Source organism: Ailuropoda melanoleuca, chromosome 4 (assembly GCF_002007445.2).
Source record: "Ailuropoda melanoleuca isolate Jingjing chromosome 4, ASM200744v2, whole genome shotgun sequence".
Taxonomy (NCBI): Eukaryota; Metazoa; Chordata; class Mammalia; order Carnivora; family Ursidae; genus Ailuropoda; species Ailuropoda melanoleuca.
In genome coordinates, this window is record NC_048221.1 from 125,366,901 (window position 1) to 125,390,408 (window position 23,508).

Genomic DNA, 23,508 nt, shown 5'->3' on the forward strand with positions numbered 1-23,508 from the left:
CTGAAACCAAGAGCTGGATGCGTAACTGACTGAGCCACCCAGGCACCACATTAAAGGTAGTTTCTGACAATATTTATCCTTTTGGTTACGGTTGGCTTCTCGTATTTGCCCCAAATCCATCTAGGTACACTTTATGGAGTTTAAAGAAAAGTTTTGTGTGAGTCCCGTCTAAAATTCCTCATCTCTCAAATTTTTGTGTCATCTTGGTTAAGAAAACATAAAAAAGTGGTTGAAGCAAAAATACTAAAGCATGTGTGGAAGTTAAGTAGGGAGTGAGTACTAGACAAGACTTGGAAGGCTACCCAGTTCTTCTTATGTTTAAAGTTCCAATGGCCCTGGGTTCATGTACAAGGATTGTTAAAGATAAATAAAAAACAGAAAATGCTGCTGCTCAGACTGAGCAGAGAACACAAGTTAGTTAAGATAACTCAGCAATGTGACTGGGTTTTGATCAGGTTTCAGGTACCATTCACACAGTTTCTTATCTAGGTGTCTTATTACTGGTCCTATTCAGGATAGCAATAAGAGTGTTCTACGGATTCATCTGGTATCTAATAGCAATGACAACACCACCTATAAAACCAAACAAAGGACTCTTGGTTTGAGATCAAATATCAGTAAGGGGTATCACAAGTTGATTATAAATTCGTTCTAGAAGAAACCTGCAGTACTACCTTAAAAGATCAATTCACAGGCCACTTCGGACACTCAAGTCAACACTTAAAGAAACACAGCTTGGGTTAGAGAGGTACTAACAATGTCTGGTTTTCTCACATTACCTGAGGTGTAATTTGCTGCTGCATGCCTGATCTCATATTGATGCCAACGGGAGCGTTTGCTGCAAACTGGTTCAAGATGGCTTGCCGATTTTGGTGGATCAACTAGAGAAAAATGGAACAATGAGATATCATATTTCTACATACAAACATATACTTTGGCCCTTACAGAGTGACACAAACTTTTTATTGATTACTAACAAGTTTTAGTATTACAGGTTTAGTAATATTCTTTCCCATGTTTATCTGTCAAACGGCTCGCAATTCCTAATATTTATCAAATATTTCCCGCCTACAGAACGTCAAATAGGACAAAGCATTTAAAAGCAGAATCCATACTCATGTGCATATATATATATATATATATATATATATATATATACACACAGGTATATACACATATACATACATATATCGTATTTTTGGTTTTTATTTTTTTAAGTAGGCTCCACACCTATCATGGGCTGTGGGGCTTCAACCCACGACCCTGAGATTAAGACCCGAGCTGTGATCAAGAGTTGGATGCTTAATCGACTGAGCCACCCAGGCGCCCCCATATAGCATACTTTTAAAATCATGCTAATGTTTAGTTATTTCAGATACGTACAATAATGGAGAGAAAAGAAACATCAGCCCTACATCTTAAACTACTGTGAGTATAAAATTAGGTATATAATAGGGCACATTCTACAAAGGTCTGAAAGATTAATGGAAAAGTTGAGGTACTTCTCACTTAGAGGCTGTCAGATGGGTACATATTTGGGGAAATCCAACGTGATTTCATTTGCTGGGGAGAATTATGTAAGAAACAAATGGTTTGAGAAAATAGACTATTTATTTAACTAGAAGAAGTAATTACTTTAGACCAGCATTTCCCAAATTGGTGTTCTAAAGAACACTGTTCTGCAGGATATTAATAGATGTGCCAGGAAAATAGCATGCTGTGCTGTATTAAGTATTGGAAATGATGGGTTACACAAGGTGAAACAGATTTCTTTACTGCAGTAATTCTATGAGCCTTTAATTGGCCAAAGCACACTGTGGATCTTCAAGAAGGGGATATACTATGCAACTTGTTTTCACAAAACTTTTTTTTCCTGACATATAGCCATTAACATTTATCTCCTAGAATAATTTTGTATGGAACACTAGTTTGGAAGATGCTGTCTACATCAGGCTTAGGATTCCAGGTCATAGGCATGCCTTAACCTCATTAGGAAAACAAGCATCCTGGGAAGTGATATTTCCTGGTAAACAATCTATAACGTAAAGAATTTCTTGCTCAGTCATTTGATGTGAATAAACTGTTCGAGAAATAATAACAATATCAATACTGTTTTGTGTTTATATGGTACTTTATAACATAAATGACTAATAAATATATTAACACATCCATATATTTTAATATATTTTATATTTTAGTACATTTAAAATATTTTAATATACGAGATGCAAACTAGAAAGACCATGCAAGTTTTATAAGAGAATCCAAACTGCTATAACAGTGATTAAATTTACTATTTCCAAACAGCTCAATTCTTAATTCTGGTTTCATTAATTTTAGATCAGAAATTAGATCAGAAAACAAACTGTTTTTTGGGGGAAAAGCTCATTTTAATATAAATGTAAAAAACTAAAACTTTCAGGTATTTGTGGAATAGGATAAAACATTCAGAATCACTTAAAAAATAAAGATATAAAAATTATGGTTTTAAAAGTCAAAGGGACTCTTGAAGCAGCTGGGTGGCTCAGCTGGTTAAGGGTCTGCCTTCAGCTCAGGTCCTGATCCCAGGGTCCTGGGATCGAGCCTCCTGTTGGGGCTCCCTGCCCAGCGGAGAGCCTGCTTCTTCCTCTCTCTCTGCCCCTCCCTCTGCTCATGCTCACGCTCTCTCTCTTAAATAAATAAAATCTTCAAAAAAAAAAAAAAGATAAAAGTCAAAAGGACTCTTAAGTACAAAGATCTACATAATTCTTAGATTCTATAGACCACAGACATAAGTTTAAATAAACCATTAATTTTACAAAGATTTATCAAAAAATTAAGTGTATGCAAGATAATACATAGAGTTGAAGGCTCCAGAGGTGAGCATATCTCTGTCCTCCGGACTTCTCTATTGAGTGGCAGAAGCCAACACAGAAGGGCACCACCTACAAGTGCTACACTTGCATATCCAGAGACATCTATGAGGCACTTAGCCTAGAGCAGGAAGGCAGGGACCAAGAGCATGAGTGCGCTCAATGGGACCTTGAAAGATGAGAATGCCAGGTGGCAAGAAGGATGGTAGAGTTAACTTAAAACAAAGTACAGCAAGTCTAGAAACAGAAGACAAGGCAATGAGGATAGGGGAAAATACATTAATCTTAGCGATGAGGAGAAGTAACATTGCCAGGGGAATGGGAGTTGGGTTTCCAAACTTACAGCTTTATATATTCTTTGAATTGTGAGATAACAGGAGAATGAAATGGGTGGGGATGGAGGAAAGATGCTTGAGAAGTAGTAAAAATGAGAAAATAACTTTAGGAAATAAATCGCAGCCTGAGAAAATAAATAGGCTATTTTTAGAAGTAGAAGAAATTATTCTAAATTACTTTGTTAAAGAAAAATTTATCTATTTCTGCCCTTGAAATAATTCTTTCCATTTCCTCCTCCCCTCTCTCTGTGTACAACCTGACTAATGCTGTATACAGCTGTCTCACTCTGACCTGCCTCTTCTCTCTGATTACTAAAATGCTACTCATTATCTAGCAAGCAGGCCAAGTTCTATTCTTCTTAGGGAATCTTCCCAAAAGGATCACCATATCCTTTATTGCCTTGGAAATCTTGACTTTTGGTTGGTGGGAGGAGAGGTCTGGAGTCCTCAGAGCTGGGGACATAAATTCAAAAGTCTATGAAGGCCAGGTCAAGAGGTTTGTATTATAAAAAGAAATGTGGGGCTTGTGGCCAATGGAACAGTACAAATCCAGCCTACACATATAAAGCACACACACACACACCCCCTCAGAGGTCAGGCTGCCTGACATTCTGTCTGTCTGAATGGATTTTTTTTTCAATGCCTTATCAAGAAGTCCTTCCATAGGAAACCTAAAAGATGATTATCTAGCCTAGAGGTTCTCAATCAGGGATGATTCTGCCCCACAAGAGAAATTTAACAATGTCTGAAGACACTTTTGGCTGTACAGCTTGGGGAAAGGTTGCTACTGGCATCTAATGGGTGAAGGTCAGGGACGCCGTTAAACATTCTTAAATGAACAGGAAAGCCCCCTATAACTAGAATTATCTGTCCCAAAATGTCAATAGTGCAAAGACTGAAAACCCTGATTTAGCCACCATGTAAATTCTTGACAAGGAGTTCTTTTATTTATTTTTTAAGATTTTACTTATTTATTTATTAGCGAGAGTGAGCCCATGTGTGCAGAGTAAGAGGGTGAGAGAATCTGAAGCAAACTTCATGCTGAGTGCAGAGCCCCACGTGGGGCCTGATCCCTGAGCCAAAACCAACCGAGCCACCCAGGAGCCCCAACAAGGGGTTTCTTTTAAAGAAGCTATTCTTCTAGCAGGCAGTTTTCATTGCCAGAATTCTAGAGATGAAATTAGCTTCACTGCATTTTCCGCCCTTTGATCTTAGTTCTACTTTTGGGTCACTTCTATTTTCTCATATATATATATATATAAATAGTCAATAGTGGTTCTTCTACCAGGTCCATACATTTCTCCGGTACTCTAACACATAACACATGTGAACTCGACTTGTTTTAAGATGGCTAATATATCACATTTCTTTATGTGTCTCAAATGTTACTCCCTTTTCATAGTATTTTCTTGAGAGTATGAAGACCCTGGCTGGAGAAGAATACAAAACTACAACAGAATAATTACATCTTTTATGAGCCAATCTTACATAACTTTCTACAAGCAGCAGTACTACCCATTTTTGCTGTTGTCCTTTTCTCAAAATAGAACTTTAGGAATTCTTTATTTGTATCATGTTTTTATTTCTTGAGTCTTTGCTTATTTGACATGTGAGCAGACATTACACCTAAGGGCTTCATTACAACTTTGTATTTCTTCTTAATCACCAGCTCCCTCCTTCATTTTTGCTGTTCTTTAAAAGTTTCAACCAATGAATATCTACTAGTTTCCTAGAGTGTTTTCCCTGTCCCCCCAACTGGGGATTATTCATAACTGTATAATCAAATTAAAAATCTTAGAATCTTTTTACTCCTTGTGTACCACATTCCAGTCAATAAGATATACTTATGGTCAAGAAATGTGTTTTTAAACTGATCTTAAAATCCATTAAAAAGAAACTATGATGTAGATCTGAGTTTGTACCTTTCTTTTTTCAAATCATCAGGCACTGTCCTAAATTCCTGCCTATGAGATGCTTTATATCTCCTGTATTTGGCAAGAGGGAAGGAGGAATGAGAGGATATGACCAACAAGAAACAGATGATATCAATCTAGCAAGGTAAGTATATTATGAACACCATGCTATGAATCTGATGTATTCTGGATACTAATCTTTTGTCAGTTATACAGGGTTGCAAATATTTTCCCTGAGTCTATGGCTTGTCTTTTAAGCTTGTTTATGTTGTCTTTTATCTTATAAGTTTTAAATTTTAATGCAAACATCAACCTTTTCCCTTATGCCTTTTAAGGGCCACATAAATCTACTCATATTCATATTTAGATCATTAGATCTAAACCTAGAATTTATTTTTGTGTATGGTATGAGATAAGGAATCTAATTTCATTTTTCCCTCTCAAGGACAGTCCAATGTACTAGCATTTATTATACAGGCCATCCTTTCTCCACTGATTGCCACCTCTGTCCGTCATTAAATCTTTCTATACATCTGGGTGTGTCTCCGGGTTCTCTATTATGTTCCAACTGGTAGAACTACCTATGTCTATGCCAGTTCCACATTGTTTTAATTTCTAAAGCTTGATTTTAAATCTTGGTATCTGACAGGGCAAGCTCATCCTGATTCTTTAAGATTGTATCCATGCTTCTAAAAGTTAGCATTTATTTGTTAGATTTCATATTGAGATTTTGATTGGAATTCTACTGAATTTAATTAATTTCAGAACAACTGCCATCTTTATGATAATCTTTCCATTCACTAATATCTTTACTTGGATCTTTTTTTGACTTTCAATTACGATTTATAATTTTCTAAGTCTTACAAATTATGAACATATTTTGAAATTATATTTTCTAATTGGTTGTTGAAAAGGATTGCTATTAATTTTTGTTTCCCCCCCCCCCAGAAACACTGCTGAACTCCTCTACTGATTCTAAGCTCCTTATAGATTCTCTTGGATTTTCTATATAAGCAGTTGTATTGTTTGCATAAGATTATTTTGTTTCTTTGTCATGTTTGCTTTCTGTATTTCAAAATCACTTAATTTTTAGTGTGCCAATGATACTTGTTTTTTCTGCACTAATATGAACTTATTCACTTAAAATATACAACCTGTAGAAAGGGTAGATGTTCTACGTCAGTTCACCAATTTGATCCAACTATGAACTTACCTGTATAACTTTATATATTTAAACCTCAATTTCTTGATTTTTATCAGGTACTTTATTGCCAGCCCACAGGCATTTACCCTTCCCTTTTTCCTCAATGACAGCATAGGGTTTTTGTTCAGCTGCTTATCCCAAGTCACACGTCTCAAGGGGCAACCTACATACCCTAAGCCAATCCTTGCCTGCAGTTGGGTAAGGGTGTACATATGATTCTGTTCTGGTTAGTCAGATGTGTGAAATTTAAAAAAAAAAAATTTTGGTCCTTTCTCTTTTTTTGGAGTGGTAGTGAGCAGAGAAGGAGAAGAACCTGGAAAAGATTTCTTGGCTTTTGAAAAAAGATGGGTAGGAAAGAGTCCCCTTTTTCCTGTTAATTTTGTTTACATGTAATATTTGTAACCCTGGGAGCCATTTTTCTAGCTGCCAACGATTATAGAGTAAAAAGAAAGAACCTAAGTCCCTGGTAACATTCTGGAGCCTCGGAGGTAACCACACCTTGACCTCTCTCTTTTGTATTATCTCATTATCTGAGTCAAAATGCTTTTTAAAAATGGTTTTACTACTTTGAATGGGTCTTTTTTTCTTCTCTTGTTGCTGAAAGCATCTTAACTGAAATACTGACAGACATAAGCCTTGGCCAGACCTTCTCACAGAGCGCCCTTAAGTGGACAGACACAGAAGACTCCAAGCATTTGCAGAGTAAGAGCCACTGCGGACTGAGGGCCGGCTGTTAGACAGAAGAATTTACGGTCCAGAAGCCGAACAGCAAGTCTGGCTGCTGAGGCTCATTAGGTAGCAGAGTACTGGCTTACATGCAGTGTAAACTGTTTTGTGTACCGACATACCTGGGGGCTTAAAATTTTGTGTTAGTGTGCGCCAAATTTTGTATTTTTCTAACTTGATGGATATTTCACTCTGTTGGGCTACCAAGGCCACCAAACTTTGGACATGCCTCCATAATATTTACAGGCAGCAACAGGGAGCCACATACACCTGTCTGCATCCTCATTACACGTGTACCCTTTGCATTGCTACTCTGCTTATCAGCTGCTTCAGGAGCAAATCAAAATAAAAGCAATGTTTTTTGGGGTGCCTGGGTGGATCAGTCGTTAAGTGTCTGTCTTTGGCTTAGGGCGTGATCCCAGAATCCTGGGATTGAGCCCCGCATTGGGCTCCTCCACTGGGAGCCTGCTTCTTCCTCTTCCACTCTCCCTGCTGTGTTCCCTCTCTCACTGGCTGTCTCTCTCTGTCAAATAAATAAATAAAATCTTTAAAAAAAAAAAAAAAGCAGCAATGTTTTTTCTAAACTACATGTGAGTGATTATTTCACACATTCACAAACCTGACCTAGACTGTTGATCTAGCATTGCTCAATAAGCCTTTAACTTTAGTCAGTATTTACTGACTCTATCCTGTAAAATGAGAAAATCAGCACACCTAGGTTTTCCTCTACTTTTAGGGATAGCCCTTAATTACTACTACTTGCACTGTTATTTCGCTTTCCAGATGTGTATGTTTGGAATGCCCCAAGCTGACTGTAAGTTCTAAAAGTTGGCTGTATTTTTTACTCTTTGTATTCCTCATAGTACCTAGTATATCTCCCTAAATATGTTTTGTGAACACTATGTTTTGTGAACTATAAACATTTCTTATTCTTGTGATCTCTATTGAATAATGAATGACAAGTTATAACAAGAAGTAGTTTACCTTCAACTAATACTCAGAACATATTACTATTTTTCTTTGTTTCTCTTTCCTTTCCTCTCTTCCCCTAATTCCTTTCTGAGTTCTTTTTTTTTTTTTTAAGTTTTTATTTATTCATTTGAGGGAGAGACAGACAGTCAGCGAGAGAGGGAACACAAGCAGGAGGAGTGGGAGAGGAAGAAGCAGGCTCCCAGCGGAGGAGCCCTATGCGGGGCTTGATCCCAGAATGCCGGGATCACGCCCTGAGCCGAAGGCAGACACTTAACGACTGAGCCACCCAGGTGCCCCCCTTTCTGAGTTCTTTATTCAACCCCAGCATTTTAGAAATTATTCCTTTCTTTGCTATTCTACCATTAATAATTTTTTCCTATCTTATCTCTTCTTTTCTCTCTCCCTTTCATCACCTTCTTTTTAAGTGGAATGGAAACTCATTTTACATTATTTATTGAATATAATTTCATAATAGGTAGTATTTATTAAGTGTTACTGCACACCTGGCACTGTGCTAAGATCTTTATATGTACTATCTCATTCAGTCCACATGCCACCTATGAGATAGAGGAACTATTTATTACATTTCTTTTATGGATATAATCAGAAATCAGAGGCTTTACAAGGGTAAATAGTTTGACTGTCAAACTACCTAATTAAGGTTAGAACTAGGACTCGAAACTAGAGCTCTTATAACATTATATAATATTGCCTTTCTAATATAATTTAGTTCCTTCTTTTCTGAATTTGTAACACTCTAGGAAATTGCTTTAAATAAAGAAAATCCAAAGCAATATACACAGATGGTTTAAAAAAATACAAAAAGATTAAGAAGAAGAAACAACAATCTATAGCCCTGGTCCTGCTAGCCAGAGACAATACTTTTTTTTTTTTTTTTTTTTTTAAGTAGGCTCCATGCCCAGTGTGGAGCCCAACACGGGGTTTGAACTCATGAGCCTGAGATCAAGACCTGGGTTGGGATTAAGAGTAAGATGCTTAACTGACTGAGCCACCCGGGCGCTCCCCAGAGACAATACTTTTAACCATTTGTTTTTTTGGTTCTTGATGCTTATCTCTGTATTTGCTGCTTATACAATCTTAAATATTTATGCCATTATACCCACTCATTACATGTCATAAGAGGGAAGATTTAACTCACCCAACTCCCCAGAATCCCCAAACTATCCTTTCCTCCATTTTCCTAATACAATAACACCACTAAGCTCCAATCACTCCAACTTCAAACAACATAAATTTCATTTTCTGTTCCAACAATCATAACAGTATCTCTCTTGGAGCACCTGGGTGGCTCTGTCAGTTAAGTGTCTACCTTTGGCTCGGGTCATGATCCTGGGGTCCTGGGACTGAGTACCATGTCAGGCTCTCTGCTCATGGGGGGCCTGCTTCTCCCTCTCCTCCCTGCTCATGCTCTTTCTCGCTATTTCTTTCTCTCTCAAATAAATAAAATAAAAAATAACAGTATCTCTTGATGCTCTACTTTAGAAGTTAAGCTACATATTTTTCCTTATTAATACTAATATGATGTTCATCCAAGTATTTTTAATCTCAAAAACCAAAATTAAATTGCTTTTAAGTTGTGAGTCTCAGAGTACTTTGTTACGAGCCAGCTGTCTTTAACTGAATGAAAGTCTTCTGTATCTTATCCTAGCAAACCAAGGATGGTTTTTTGAATTTTTCATAAAGGTTGTGGGAACACTTCCAGCACAGGCCTTTACCAGCGCCACCTGCTAACCAGGACGACTCACCTGCTGTTGCCCCTGCAAGCGCTGCTGAAGCTGAAGCCGCAGCTGGTTGGGCGCGGCTGGAGGTCTGTTCAGAGTCTGCCGGGGCTGCATGCCCATGCCAGGTGAAAAAGCGCCTCGGGGAGGTGTCACTTGGACAGGCAGAGTCCCCAGTGAAGGTTTTTGCCTGACCATGCCTTGGAAAGGGCTAGAAAGATTGGCAGTAGGTGAAGGAGAAGAATAAGGCTGGGAATAAAGGTTGGGTCTTTCTTCCATCATCAAAGGTGGTGTTGCTTGTTGTGGTGGAAATCTCTCTGATAAGACATCTAATCCACCTCCCTGTTGGAAAATAAGCCAGAACATTTTACAAATAAATTACTGCCAATAAATGACATGCTTCTTTATATAATCTTGGATCTGAGAACATGTTATCTCTAGAAAGTATTATTATAAAATACTATGCTGAATTCATGAAGCTAAGACCTTGCTACCTAAAGGAATCACTTATGGAAGTTACTTCTGAAATGGAGTAACAAATTAACTGAGATGTTTAAAAAACTCAGAAAAGAGTTAAAACACAGCTAAAACACAGGCTAAACTCAATGGAATGAAGCTAAAAGGTTTGAAAAGAACTACATCGCAAAGCCGAAGAGTCAACAAATGTTACATTTGGTAGTTTACCATGAGAAGCAGATTATTAAAGGAGGGATAAGTGAGGCATTTTTCTTTCTCAAATACAGAATTCATGCTTTCCTCTTATTCGAAAAAAAATTCATAGTTGGCCTAACAGAATGCCATAGCTACGGCTTTTAAAATTGGTAACTATTATTCATTGTAAAAAATCTAACTTAAACTGTGACCTGGTGTGTGTGTGTGTGCGCGCACACGCGGGCACATGTGCACCTGTACACATGTGTACGTAACTGAAAGGAAAGTTTTATGAAACATAACTTCCCCTTTTCATGGGCTATGCATTCTGATATATTCTACTACTTAAAAAATGTTGGTCATTTGATTTTTCAACCTGACAGTGTGAAAAATACCTCAAAGTTGGAGTATCATGGAATATACAGGTTGACAGCTAGCATGAATGAAGGATAAATTAAGTCCTAGAATAAGAATGATGATATAAACCTGGATTCTCTTCTAGGAGGAGCCTCTAAGATTCTGGTTCATAGTGAAAGGCTAAGACTTTCTAATTCTAATGATTTCTAATTATTATGACTTTTTTTGTTTAAAAAACTCACTTGATAACTTTCACAAGAGTAAGTTATAAAACCACTTAAACACAGTGAGAACAATATTGAAAAATCTTGCTTAAAAATAATTTTCTAGCTTCTTAGGATTGTATCATTTAAATAATGCCAATTTTAATAAATACCTGGACGAGTTTGTCAATTCCCAGAGCTCTATCTAGTTCAGCTAGCTCAGTTTCATCTTTGCCGCTGAGGAAGGACACTAGCTGTTCAAGAAGAGCCTTCTCATCATTTCTTCCTTCTACTGTTGTTGGTGGACAGAGAAGCTCATCTAATTGTGAACTAATACACTGGCTACAGAATCAAAAGATAAAAGAGTTTAAGACTGATACAGCAAATAAGTATTCAATCTCAATAACACACATACATATACGTGTGTGTGTGTATATATATATATATATATATATATTACACACATATATGCAAATCTTGTTCTAGAAAATTCTGTTGAGATGCTTTTTCAACCAATTCTCACGCAATGAAATGTTCTATACTTATGTACCGAAATTTACAAATGTTCTGTATGTAGCTTGAATATATTCTCACTGTTTTGTCAATCACTGAAATTTGCTTCCATATTCTTTCTCTTAGCTTATAGAAATAGCTTGAAAAATTAACCAGAGTTAAGAAAGGGAAAAGAATTCTTGATGAAAGTCAAAAATAAAAATCAATCAAAATCTCAGGGAAAAAAATCATCTAGCCTATAGTAAGATTTATTCTATTTATACTTAACTTTCAAAGATGATCAAATTGTAATGATAACATAACATGATTACCATTTACAAAAGAAATCAGACTAGGAGAATGAAACATGCTCAGTGTTAAACAACAAAAAACACTGCTGATTACATGAAGGAAATACACAGTCTAATCCAACTGATGCCAACTGATGCATAAAACTCAGAAATATATAGAAAATAATATTAATAATACAAATGTAATTATAAGGAATCTTCTTTGGGGAAGGTAAGTGGGAATACAGTTCATGGTTAAAGCTCTAAGCCACACTCGACACTGTCTAGTCATCCTTTGGTTGCTATGCATGAGATGTACTCTAATGTTTTGGAATGGAGCTACTTATGTCAATTAAGAAATTAAATTCTAATCAAGATGGGACACTGAGTAGATGTAAAAAGTACTTTCCCTTCTTATACCATCTTGCTCCAAAGAGAAACACTGGACAAAATAATTATACAACTAAAAGCTCAAGAGCTTTTATAATAATTGTTATACTAAGCTCAAATCATCTACAGGTCTCAGAAATTTTATAGTAATCAATCAAAGCAAAGCAAGAGATGAAAAAGAAAACAACTGCTGCATACTACATCAATCTTTTGGTAATTACAATACATACTAGCTTTACAGTCACGCAGTAAATAAATCTGTTTAACGTGGTATCTTCCTCCATCCCCCTTTTCTCGTTAAACATTCACTTCTACTACTATCTCACAAAATACCAAGGTAGGCTGGAATCCAGTTTGGGAAAACAGTTCTTTGTAGCTGAAGTTGGTATCTGATATTTTATAAAATAGTAAATGTATTACTCACTCTTCTGGCTTATTCTGATTTACAGCAGTCACTGTATTATTTGCCCATGGAATCTGATCACCTGTTCCTGGCTGTCCAAACTGGTTATCAATTGCTTCCAATTCCAGCTCCGGTAACCCTGATTACAGAAGAAAAGGTAAGAAGTCAGTATCACAAAGGAAGACAAAATGACAGTATTTTTCAGAAGCAATATGTTGTATAGAAGAATGATATTTCCCCATAAAATATTATTTCAAGGATATAAAGGTCCCTTATTCAGAAACTTAAACCATCTAGAATGTGGCCACATAATTACCAGTGAGAAACTAAGAAAAAGTTCTCTGAACCAAAGACAATCTGATGTAAAAAAAAGTTCGCACATAAGTTATGTTACCATAAGGAGAATCACTCAGAACTTTGTCAGAAATTATTTCTTTTCTTTCTTTCTTATTTTGATGTTTTAGATCTTATTTTTAAGTAATCTCTATACCCAATGTGGGGCTCCAACTCACAACTCCGAGATCAAGAGTTGCATGTTCCATTGACTGAGCCAGCCAGGCGCCCCCAGAAATGATTTCTTTTAAAGAAAATTATAACAATTTTGGTTAACTGCTTTTTCAGTCTGTAGGACATCAGAATCCGCTATAGGTAGGGACAGTGCTACCATGACACGAGAGTGGCAAACACAAGATAAAATAGGTTCCGTAACAGGCAGGAACAGAAACTAAATGGCATGGCAGTCTGGCATCATTCTGAAAATGGACGAAGCTCTGCAGCTGTTAACTGAGAACAGGGCTATATAATAACATTGTAACAACCGATGCTTATGATGATGACAACAGAAGAGAGAGGTTTAGTTTTATTTTATAATGGAAGAAAATTGTATATGCATTTTAGGAGGTTTTTGTTTAGGCATTTTTGGGAAAACATGCATTATTTCTGTACTCTTTAGACTAGGAAAAATTGTAAATAAACTAAATTCCAGAAATTTAGGGACTGATTAAGGAACCATGGTATAGATATTTACTGTGTGCCATTAAATGAAAAATAAAAAAAACCCATAAGCCAAGACGTTATGTTCCGAATGATTCTAGTTTTATAAATTATTTCATGTATATGAATAGGAAAAAATTCCAAAAGGGTGTATATATCTTTGGTCGATTTTAGGTTCTGAGATTAAGGATGACTTTTCTTTTTTTGACTTTTTTTTTTAATGCTTCCAATAGTTATCTGTAAATTCTGAATTAATTAATTAATTATTGTTACGGGCTGAACTGTATCCCCCCAAAATTTATACGTTGAAGCTCTAACTCCTAGTAATCAGAATGTGACAACTGTATTTGGAGATGGGGTCTTCAGAGATGTGATTAAGTTAAAATAGGGCCATTAAGGGTGAGCTCTAACTCAACAGGACTGGCGTTCTTAAAAGAACAGGGGATTAGGACACAGACAACACAGACAGAGGGATGACCATGACGCCACAGCAAGGAGGCGGCCATCCACAAGCCCGTGAGAAGCCTCAGAAGAAACCAAACCTGCCAACCCCCTTCACCTTGGACTTCTAGCTTTCAGAACTATGAGAAAATTAATTTCTGTTGTTTAAGCCACCCAGTCTGTGGTATTTTATTATGGCAGTCCTAGCAAACTAATGTGATTTTTTAAAAAACAACTAAAAATGCCTTGGAGTATTATTTTATTTATTCTTTTTTTTTTTTTTTTTTTTTTTTTTTNAGAGAGAGAATGCAAGTGAGCATAGGGGGCAGAGGAAAGGGAGAGAGAGAATTTTTTTTTTTAAAGATTTTATTTATTTATGTGACAGAGAGACAGCCAGTGAGAGAGGGAACACAGCAGGGGAGTGGGAGAGGAAGAAGCAGGCTCCCAGCGGAGGAGCCCCATGTGGGACTTGATCCCGGAACGCCGGGATCACGCCCTGAGCTGAAGGCAGCCACTTAACGACTGTGCTACCCAGGCGCCCCGGGAGAGAGAGAATCTTAAGCAGGTTCCATACCCACCACAGAGCCTGACATGGGGCTTGATCTCATGACACTGAGATCATGACCTGAGCTGAAACCAAGAGTCAGACATTTAACTGACTGAGCCACCCAGGCACCCCACCTTGGAGTTTTAATAGAAAACATAATTAAGCAGAATTTCTCATTCTAATGAATGGAGAATAAGTAGATTTAAGAATGCCTGAAAAAATGTGTTTAATGCTAGATAATGATCATTAGAACTATAGAAAACATGTTAGGTTCACTTTTATGTGAAATAAACTCAACATTTAATATGAATGAAGTATAGGAGTCCAAGTAAACACATTCATTTCTAAATGCAAATAATTATAGCTTTCAATTAAACTTGTATTCTCTGTCGTGACAAATGATAGAAAAATCCAACTCTGTAGAATTCTGAAAAACAGAGCAAACAAAACCCACCAAACAACACCAATCACAAATAATGATGGGAAAGTAATCACTTAATTTCTACCTTTATTTAAATCAGAAAGCTGGTCAAAGATCATTTAAAACTGTCCCATTGCTCTACTCCATACATTAATTCCTCAATCTTATTCTATTTCAGAAATCTAACCTAGACAAAATTAATTCTATTTAAGAGTCAAAGAAAATTTACAAGGGTGTCTACCATCAATACTGGAATATAAGATAGTTTATTTGACTCAGTAACAGGACACAACAGTACCTTGTTTTACTAGTCTTGATGGTGAAAATCTTAAGAAAATAAGTTGGATAAAATTTCTTAAAATGAAATAAGATTTATGTGTGAAGTTTGAGGACTAGGAAAAAAAAAAACCCCAAACAAATCAAACTTTGATTCAAGTAAAACTTTTGTTTGCATAGGCTTTATACTTGAAGTTAGTTTCTATTCTAAAAGTCACCAACAACCTTTTAGGATTTCCTTTAGAAATTTATTTCTACAAAAAAATCAAGGATTTCCTGGAATGTTTTAAGAAATACATGTTATCTTCTCTTAGTCTGGGGAATAAACCTACTATTTTTGGTCATGTTTGTGCCCTTTCTCAAACATAAGTATGTATATATGTAACCCAAGACAGGCACAATAACTTGTAAAGGGAAGCACTGATGTACCCCCAGTCCCTGTGTTGGAGAGGGGCAGCTGAAGTGGGTAGAAAACAAGCCCTTAGGGATCCCTAACTGAGCTATTAACCTTTCTTATCATCTTTGCAAAGAGCTCAACATCATATTTTCTCCATTTAAAATCTGCTTAGGGGCACCTGGGTGGCTCAGTTGGATGAACATCTGATTCTTAATTTCGGCTCAGGTCATGATCTCAGGGTTGGGGGATCGAGCCCCCTGCTGGGCTCTGCATTCAGCACAGAGTCTGCTTGAGTTTCTCTCTCCCTCTCATCTGCCCCTCCCCTGTGCTTGCTGTCTCTCTAAAATAAATAGATAAATCTTTAAAAAATCTGGTTAAAAGGAAAATTATTATCTCCATTAGCCACAAAAAAGTTACAGTAATAAAAAACTTAACAATTTCTACACACAAGTAGAAAGCATTCTCTAACCATTAGAGTGGCTTTTGCACATTCTACTCCTCTAACAGTTCACTATCTAGTGATTCTGATGTTCAGCTACTTTCTTCAGGCGTTGGTAAAGAGGTTTCTGGTTCAGTTTTGTGTTACATTTGGCTACTGTAACAATGCACAGCAGTTACAATGTTTTATTTTTCTAAATATGATGTAGACAAAGGATTAATTTATTGAATGTAAAAAAAATATATCCTATAAATCATAAGATGAAAATGGAAAAACCCAATAGGTAAATGGATAGACAAAATGAACAGGTCACATGGCAATCCCTGAAAAATGATCCAACTAGTTTACAAAAAAAACACCCCCCAGATTAAAACTATACTGGGATACTTAAAAAAACCAAACCATCATTTTGGCAAAGATGCGAAAGCATATCATTCAATGTCTTAGAAAGGATGTGTAGAAAGAACATTATCTGTTAGAGTGTAAACTGACAAAATATCTAAGAAGGACCATTTGGCAAAATCTATCTATCCTTTGACCAAGCAATTCTATTTAGAAATTCTATGTCAGATATACTCTCACATGTGATAAATGATCTCTACATAAGATTATTCATTATAGTTCTATAATAGCAAAAGATACCTACCAAGAGACATAACACACTAAAAAGGGAGAAATTAAAATAGATTTTTTTAAGTACTGAAAATGCTTTATGTGAACCTCATTATTTTTTAGAGTTATACCATTATTTTAATGTACTAGAAATTAATGAGATTTAAAAATTAATCATCTCAGAATGTGTATGTTCACCAAACATAAAATCATCCACAAGATCACTCGCTTTTTCCAATGAAATTCTCAAAGTTCAAATATTTTTGGAATTCTTCTAGATCTATCTAAACTAGTATACAAGTCCCTCAAGAAAATATATCTCCTTATAGTTAGATCTAATTTTGGTTTGGGTTTAAAAAAAAGTATTATTCTTTTTGGATCAACAAATTTGGCCCCAAATAACTCTAGAAAAATATCAGAAGTCAAATCCACCCTCAGAGGACAGGGATTTGAAGACAGTCAAAAGGACATAGCAGAGGGGCGCCTGGGTGGCTCAGTCATTAAGTGTCTGCCTTCGGCTCAGGGCGTGATCCCAGGGTCCTGGGATCAAGTCCTGCGTCGGGCTCCCTGAGCTCCACTGGGAGCCTGCTTCTTCCTCTCCCACTCCCCCGCTTGTGTTCCCTCTCTTACTGGCTGGTTCTGTCAAATAAATAAATAAAATCTTAAAACAACAACAACAACAACAACCATAGAGATAGATGACAAACTGATGGCTGCAAGCAGAGAGGGGAGTGGGGGATGGACCAAATAGGCGAGGGGAATTAAGAGGTACAATCTTGGGGTGCCTGGGTGGCTCAGTCATCAACCGTCTGCCTTCAGCTCAGGTCAGGATCCTAGGGTCCTGGGATCGAGTCCCACACTGGGCTCCCTGCTCCACTGGGTGCCTGCTTCTTCCTCTCCCACTCCCCCTGCTTGTGTTCCCTCTCTCGCTGGCTGTCTCTGTCAAATAAATAAATAAAAAATCTTAAAAAAAAAAAGGACATAGCAGAGGTTTTGAGGGTACTGCCAAAGAGGCACACTACATAGTTTGATCAATAATACCCTCCTAAATTGTCTCTTGATGTGCTCTGGTAGCACATTTCTAACAAAATTATTTAAATCACTTGGTCACACTGCCTGGGTGTGTGGTGTGCATATCAACAGGATGTTTTGAAGCCAGGCAGACTGAGATTTAAATCCTGATTCTGCATGTACTAAGTGGAAAACTTCAGGCAAGTTTTTGTATTTTTTTTTCCTTTTCATTTTCTGGTCCTTCATTTTCTCATATGTAAATAGACCTAAGGAAATTTTCCGGTTCAATGTGGCAGATTTATCCCTTCTATGTTATTTTCCCTCCAAAATTATCTCTGAAATAACAAAAGAAATAAAAAGGGAAAAAATAAATCTCCAGCTGAAGGAAAGGCAAAAGAAGTAGTATGGCAGCTGACTCAAACGATGACGAGTTTCTGAAAGACAAAACAGAGGGAACAAACCAATGGTAAAACTTCAACGAAACTAAAAAACAGCAAGACAAAGAGAAGATTCTCCAAGAAGGGGAGTTTTCCCAGAAGAAGCCCAGAACAACTCCAAGCTCAGAGGTCACTGGAGCAAGTACAGAAACAGGCCACAGGCAACCGGGCCACTGAACAGCTGCAGCAAGCTCCGCCCCATGTGCGGAAGACTCTGGCGTCTGCCCCTGGGATTAAAGGGGTAAGAGCATGACTTGAAGTGGGAGTTCTGCCCAGGGAATCTCCCAGAGTGGGTGCTTGGGCTGCCACGAGGATTTCCCCATCACCAAGCCCCACTCTCTCACAACAGCAACATAGAAACAGGGCTTCTATAATCAGAACCTCCATTCGCTGCCAGAGCAACAGGGTTTCTCACTTTCGCTAAAGACACACTCTAGCTACCAAGATTGTCCATTCTCAGCCTTGGTCAGTGTACATGGACAGACAGTGTAAATGCACCAGACATGCAAGAAAAGTCAATGGCAGGAAAGAGAAAGAGCAAATTTAACAAAGAAAATAACTTCGGAGAAATAGATTCTTACAGAAAGTGGACAAGGCCTAGAGCAAGTATAATAAATGTATTATACTTTTATACACAGATCACAAGGTTTCTCATACCCACAGAAAGTAATGGATTCCTGTGAGAAGAAAAATAATTTCTAGAAATTAAACACACGATAGCATAATCTCCTCCAGGATGGGCCTGGAGGAGATTATGCTAAGTGAAATAAGTCAAGCATTGAAAGACAATTATCATATGGTTTCACTCATTTACGGAACATAAGAAATGGGAAGCTTGGAGGGGAGAAGGGGGAAGATTGAAGGGGGGTAAACAGAAGGGGGAATGAACCATGAGAGACTGTGGACTCTGGGAAACAAACCGAGGTCTTCAGAGGGGAGGAGGGTGGGGGATTGGGCTAGGCCGGTGATGGGTATTAAGGAGGGCACATGTTGCATGGTGCACTGGGTGTTATACACAAATAATGAATCATGGAACATTACAACAAAAACTAAGGATATACTGTATGGTGACTAACATAACAATAAAAAATTATTAAAAAAATAAAAAATAAAATAAACACACAATAGCTGCAATTAAAGGAACTCAATAGATGGAACTGGAAGGCAGAATGGATATGATTGAAGATTCAGTTTTGATCTGGAAAATGTGGCCCAGAGATTTTCTCAAAATACAGTGCAAAAGGGCAAGGAAAAGAAAAGGTAAGAGAAAAGATGAGTGCCATGGCAGAGAGACCCAGAAGTTCTGACTGGTGTACCTCAGGTGGTGAAATACGACAGTGACTAAATTCTGTCCTACTCTAGGCATTTGTACTTGACACAGTTCAGCTTAAGACTCAAGACTAAGGAAAGATGTTTGATTTTCCCAGGTGGGCACAAGGTTAAGACATGAAATCAGCCACTCAGTGATGGACTCTGGTTCTAGTAAAAAGGTAGCGGTGGCGAGCATAGAGACTAGAGGAGGCAGAGAATTAGAGGTTATTCTCTTCTTTACTGGATACGTTATCATATTTTTGTCCCAACTTCTTTTTCCTTCACCAATCCTTTACTCTTTTCCTTTATTCTGCCCAACTTGTTTCCTTAGCCTTATGCCCCCTGAAATCTTATTTTCTTTCCCGTCTATATGGAATTCCACATTGTAGACTGGCTGTCTGCATCTATCCTCCTCACCCTCCTTTACCTCAGGATCTTCCCCTTCTATGCTTTTGGCCTTTTCCAACACTATCGCACAAGGTTTAACAGTTTCTGGCCTATTTATATACTTTTATACATGAAGCTATATTCAGGGGAGGAAATCTCAAGAGAGAAGCAAGAGCTATTTGCCTCAGGACAGACTATGAAGGAAAAATACTCCGTTTTCACAGGCTTGCAGAGCTAGAAAATCCTTTCTTTTTTTATTAACTTTTTAATCAAATTAATACATGCACATAATTTTTAGAGTCAAGACCAAAAGGTCCATTACAAATAAAAGCAACTTTAAGCTTTACCCCTTTTAATCCTTTGGTTATTTCCCTTTTAATGGAGGCAGCCATTCTCAACTTGTGTAGCTGTCTTCTTTGGCATATGCCTATTTATGTCTAAAAATGCATATGCTGCTATTCCTTGATGTCTCAATTTGAGATTACTGACCTTCCATTGTGATAGATAAGGTCTTAATTTTCCCACACCTACCTTTCCTACTACCTCTTTTCCCTAACAGATCATAGTTTTTTTATAAAATAAAAAGTTAATACTTAGATTCTTATGATTATGCAAATATTACTCATTACAAAATTACATTGTGCACTATGTTCAAATCTCCTTTCTTGTACCATGCTTTTTTTTTTCCCGGAGTTAACGACTGTCTGGTTTTTTCATTTGCCTTGCTTTTCTAGGGGAAACTTTCAGATGCTTCAACATTGTTGACGTAAATCTATCAGTAACCTTCTCTATAAACTCAAAGAGATCAATCTCATTTCTCCCCTAGAAGCCTCCTTTCCAGAAGATTCAGATTCCAGTCTGTATTGGTTGTTCCCTAATCTAATTGATCAGCTATCATTCCTGGATTTCCTTTCAGATCCTCTGTTTCCCCTGGACCTTGTATCTTTCTCTCTTTTGGTTTCCTCCCTGTTTTGTTGAGTACATCTCTAAGGACCTTCACTAGAAAAGTGACTATACCATGCAAATATCTGAGCCGTTTTAGATCTGAAAATGTCTTTTTTCCACTTTACAACTACTGGAAATTTGGATGGCTAATTATAGGTTAGAAATTACTCTAACCTCAGATATTTCTGAAGTACATTTGATTGAGGTCTAATTTATATATAATAACATGCACCCATTTTAAATGTACAGTTTAATAAATTTTGACACAGATATAAACCCATAACCTTCCATCTCAATAAAGTAAATAGAATATTTTTGTCATGTCTAAAAGTTCCTTCAGGCTGTCGATTTTCTCTACCTCAACCCCACACTGATAACGAAAGATCTAGACTCTTCTCACTCAGCATGTTTTTGAGAAAAATTCATGCCATGTACCACTAGTTTCTCCCTTTTCACTGCTGAGCAGTATTTCATTTTATAAATGTACCATTTCTTTGTTGATGGACATTTAGACTATTTCCAGTTTGAGGCGATCATGAATAAAGCTGTAGGAACATCTGTGGTCAAGTCTTTTTGATGAGCACATGCTTTCATTTCTCTTTGTTAAATACCTATGAGTTGGATTGCTGGGTCACATGGTAATGTATGCTTGACTTGATGAGAAACTGCTGAACAATTTTACCGTTTTATATATGCAAAAGCAATGCCAAAGTTCAAGGTACTCCACATCTTTGACATCACCATTTGGTACTGTCAGTTTTCAAAATCTGGGGTATTTCAATGGATGTGTAGTAGAACTACATTATAGTTTTAATACCCATTTCCTTGATGATTAAAGATATTGACCATGTTCTCATGTGCTTATTGGCTATTTTCAGTCTTCATTTATGAAGCGTCTTTTCAAATCCTTTGCCTATTTTTTCAGATTGGGCTGTTTCTTCTAATATTAACATTTTTTTTAAAGATTTTTATTATTTATTATACAGAGATAGAGACGGCCAGCGACAGAGGGAACACAAGCAAGGGGAGAGAGAGAGGAAGAAGCAGGCTCATAGCAGAAGAGCCTGACGTGGGGCTCGATCCCATAACGCCAGGATCACGCCCTGAGCCGAAGGCAGACGCTTAGCCGCTGTGCCACCCAGGCGCCCCCTAATATTAACATTTTGCATTAACGTACTACATTTGTTAGAACTGATGAGTTAATATTGATACATATTCATTAACTAAAATGTATAGTCTACAGGGTTCACTCTTTGTGTTGTATGTTCTATAGATTTTGACAAATGTATAACAACATGTACCCACCATTACAGTATCATACAGAACAATTTCACTGCTCTAAAAATGCCCCATACTCCACCCATTTATCCCTCCCTCTGGCAACCACTAACAATGAATCCCTGTCAATCACTGATCTCTTTATTGTCCCCATAGTTTTGCCTTTTCCAGAATGCTTCATTGTTGGAATCATACAGTATGCAGGCTTTTCAGATTGGCTTCTTTCACTCAGCAATATGCACTTAAAGTTTCTCCAAGTCTTTTCATGGCTTGATAGCTTCCAAGTTTGGGTAATTATGACTCATTGCATGCAATTCATATCTTTTCTCTGAAAGCTTTTAGAATCTTTCTCTCTGGAGTATTCCAGAATTACATGATGATAAGTTTTGGTATAGGTCTTTTTTGTATGTACGTGTTGGATACTTGTTGAGCCACTGAGATCTGAAGAATTATGTCCTTTGGTTCTAGAACATTCTTGTTTTTTTGTTTGAAAATATCTTCTCTTCCCTTTTTCCCCTTCTCATTGTTTGATTGATTCTAATCAATCATTATTGGCCCTCCTAGGTCAATCTTAACGTTTTTCTTCCCAACTTTCTACTTTTTTTTTTTTTGTTCTTTTTGTTCTTTCTGAAAGTTTTTCTCAGTTTTGTCTTCTACCATTTCTCTTGAAATTTTAAAATGTTGGATATATAATTTCCAAAGATTTTTTTCTTATTCTTTGTCCTTTTTCTTCCCATATGGATAAAATATCTTTTCAAAAATTTCAGGTTTTGTTTTTCTTTTTAGTCCACGCACTCGTTATATAGCTTTATTCCATCCTCTTTTTGTTTCTTTTACTCTCTTTTAAGTTACAGACTTTGCTCAAAGTCCTGGTGATCTCTGGCTGTGTCTGTTCAGTGTTCTAAAACACTGACTGTGAGAGCTGAGTGTGAGGCTTGTGTCTTCTGGGAGCCTTCTGTTGGATGATTAGAGGCAGGGTGACCTTAGCACTTTAGGGAGCTCCTGTTACACACTCATATTCAGACATCTTCTTTCTGGCCATTCGGTTCCCCTGAGATAAATCCCCCAGGCTCCCATATTGCATGGGGATCCAGGATCAAACCACTCAATATTCTGACTTCATTTTATTGCCTTTTAGCCTTGCACCTTCTTGTTTCCCCAACTGTGTCTGCTATCCCAAAGTCTGGAACCTCTCAGTTCCAATTAGAAGAGAATTTTGGAGTCATTTCATCTAATTCTCCTTTTGCAGATAAAGAGAATAAAGCTCAGGAAATTCATGTGCCCAAAGTAACACTGTTAATAAATGTGAGACTTGAATGTGAGACTTGAACCTGGGCTCTTGCTCATACCTAGTGCTCTGGTCAGCTGAAAGACTGCTTCCAAAAATGTCAGAAATGACTCAAGACCTTTTTTCCCAGCTTCCTGGAAATCTTGGCAAACTTGCAGGAATTGTGTCATGACAGCTAAAAGCTGCAGTAAGACTGAA

The 23,508-nt window shown here is 37.2% G+C and overlaps 1 protein-coding gene across 9 annotated transcripts in view; it reads right to left on the bottom strand.

Annotated features, from left to right (window-relative positions):
- The window catches only part of NCOA1 (nuclear receptor coactivator 1), a 241,787-nt gene that overhangs the window by 27,357 nt on the left and 190,922 nt on the right, over window positions 1-23,508 (bottom strand). For all 9 annotated transcript variants that reach the window (XM_034659813.1, XM_034659822.1, XM_034659818.1 and 6 more), the window contains 4 exons: window positions 12,549-12,666; window positions 11,126-11,294; window positions 9,769-10,083; window positions 780-881 (listed from right to left, as the gene is read on the bottom strand). In XM_034659813.1, coding sequence (XP_034515704.1) covers window positions 780-881; window positions 9,769-10,083; window positions 11,126-11,294; window positions 12,549-12,666 — 704 coding nt within the window. The remainder of the gene's footprint in view (window positions 1-779; window positions 882-9,768; window positions 10,084-11,125; window positions 11,295-12,548; window positions 12,667-23,508) is intronic.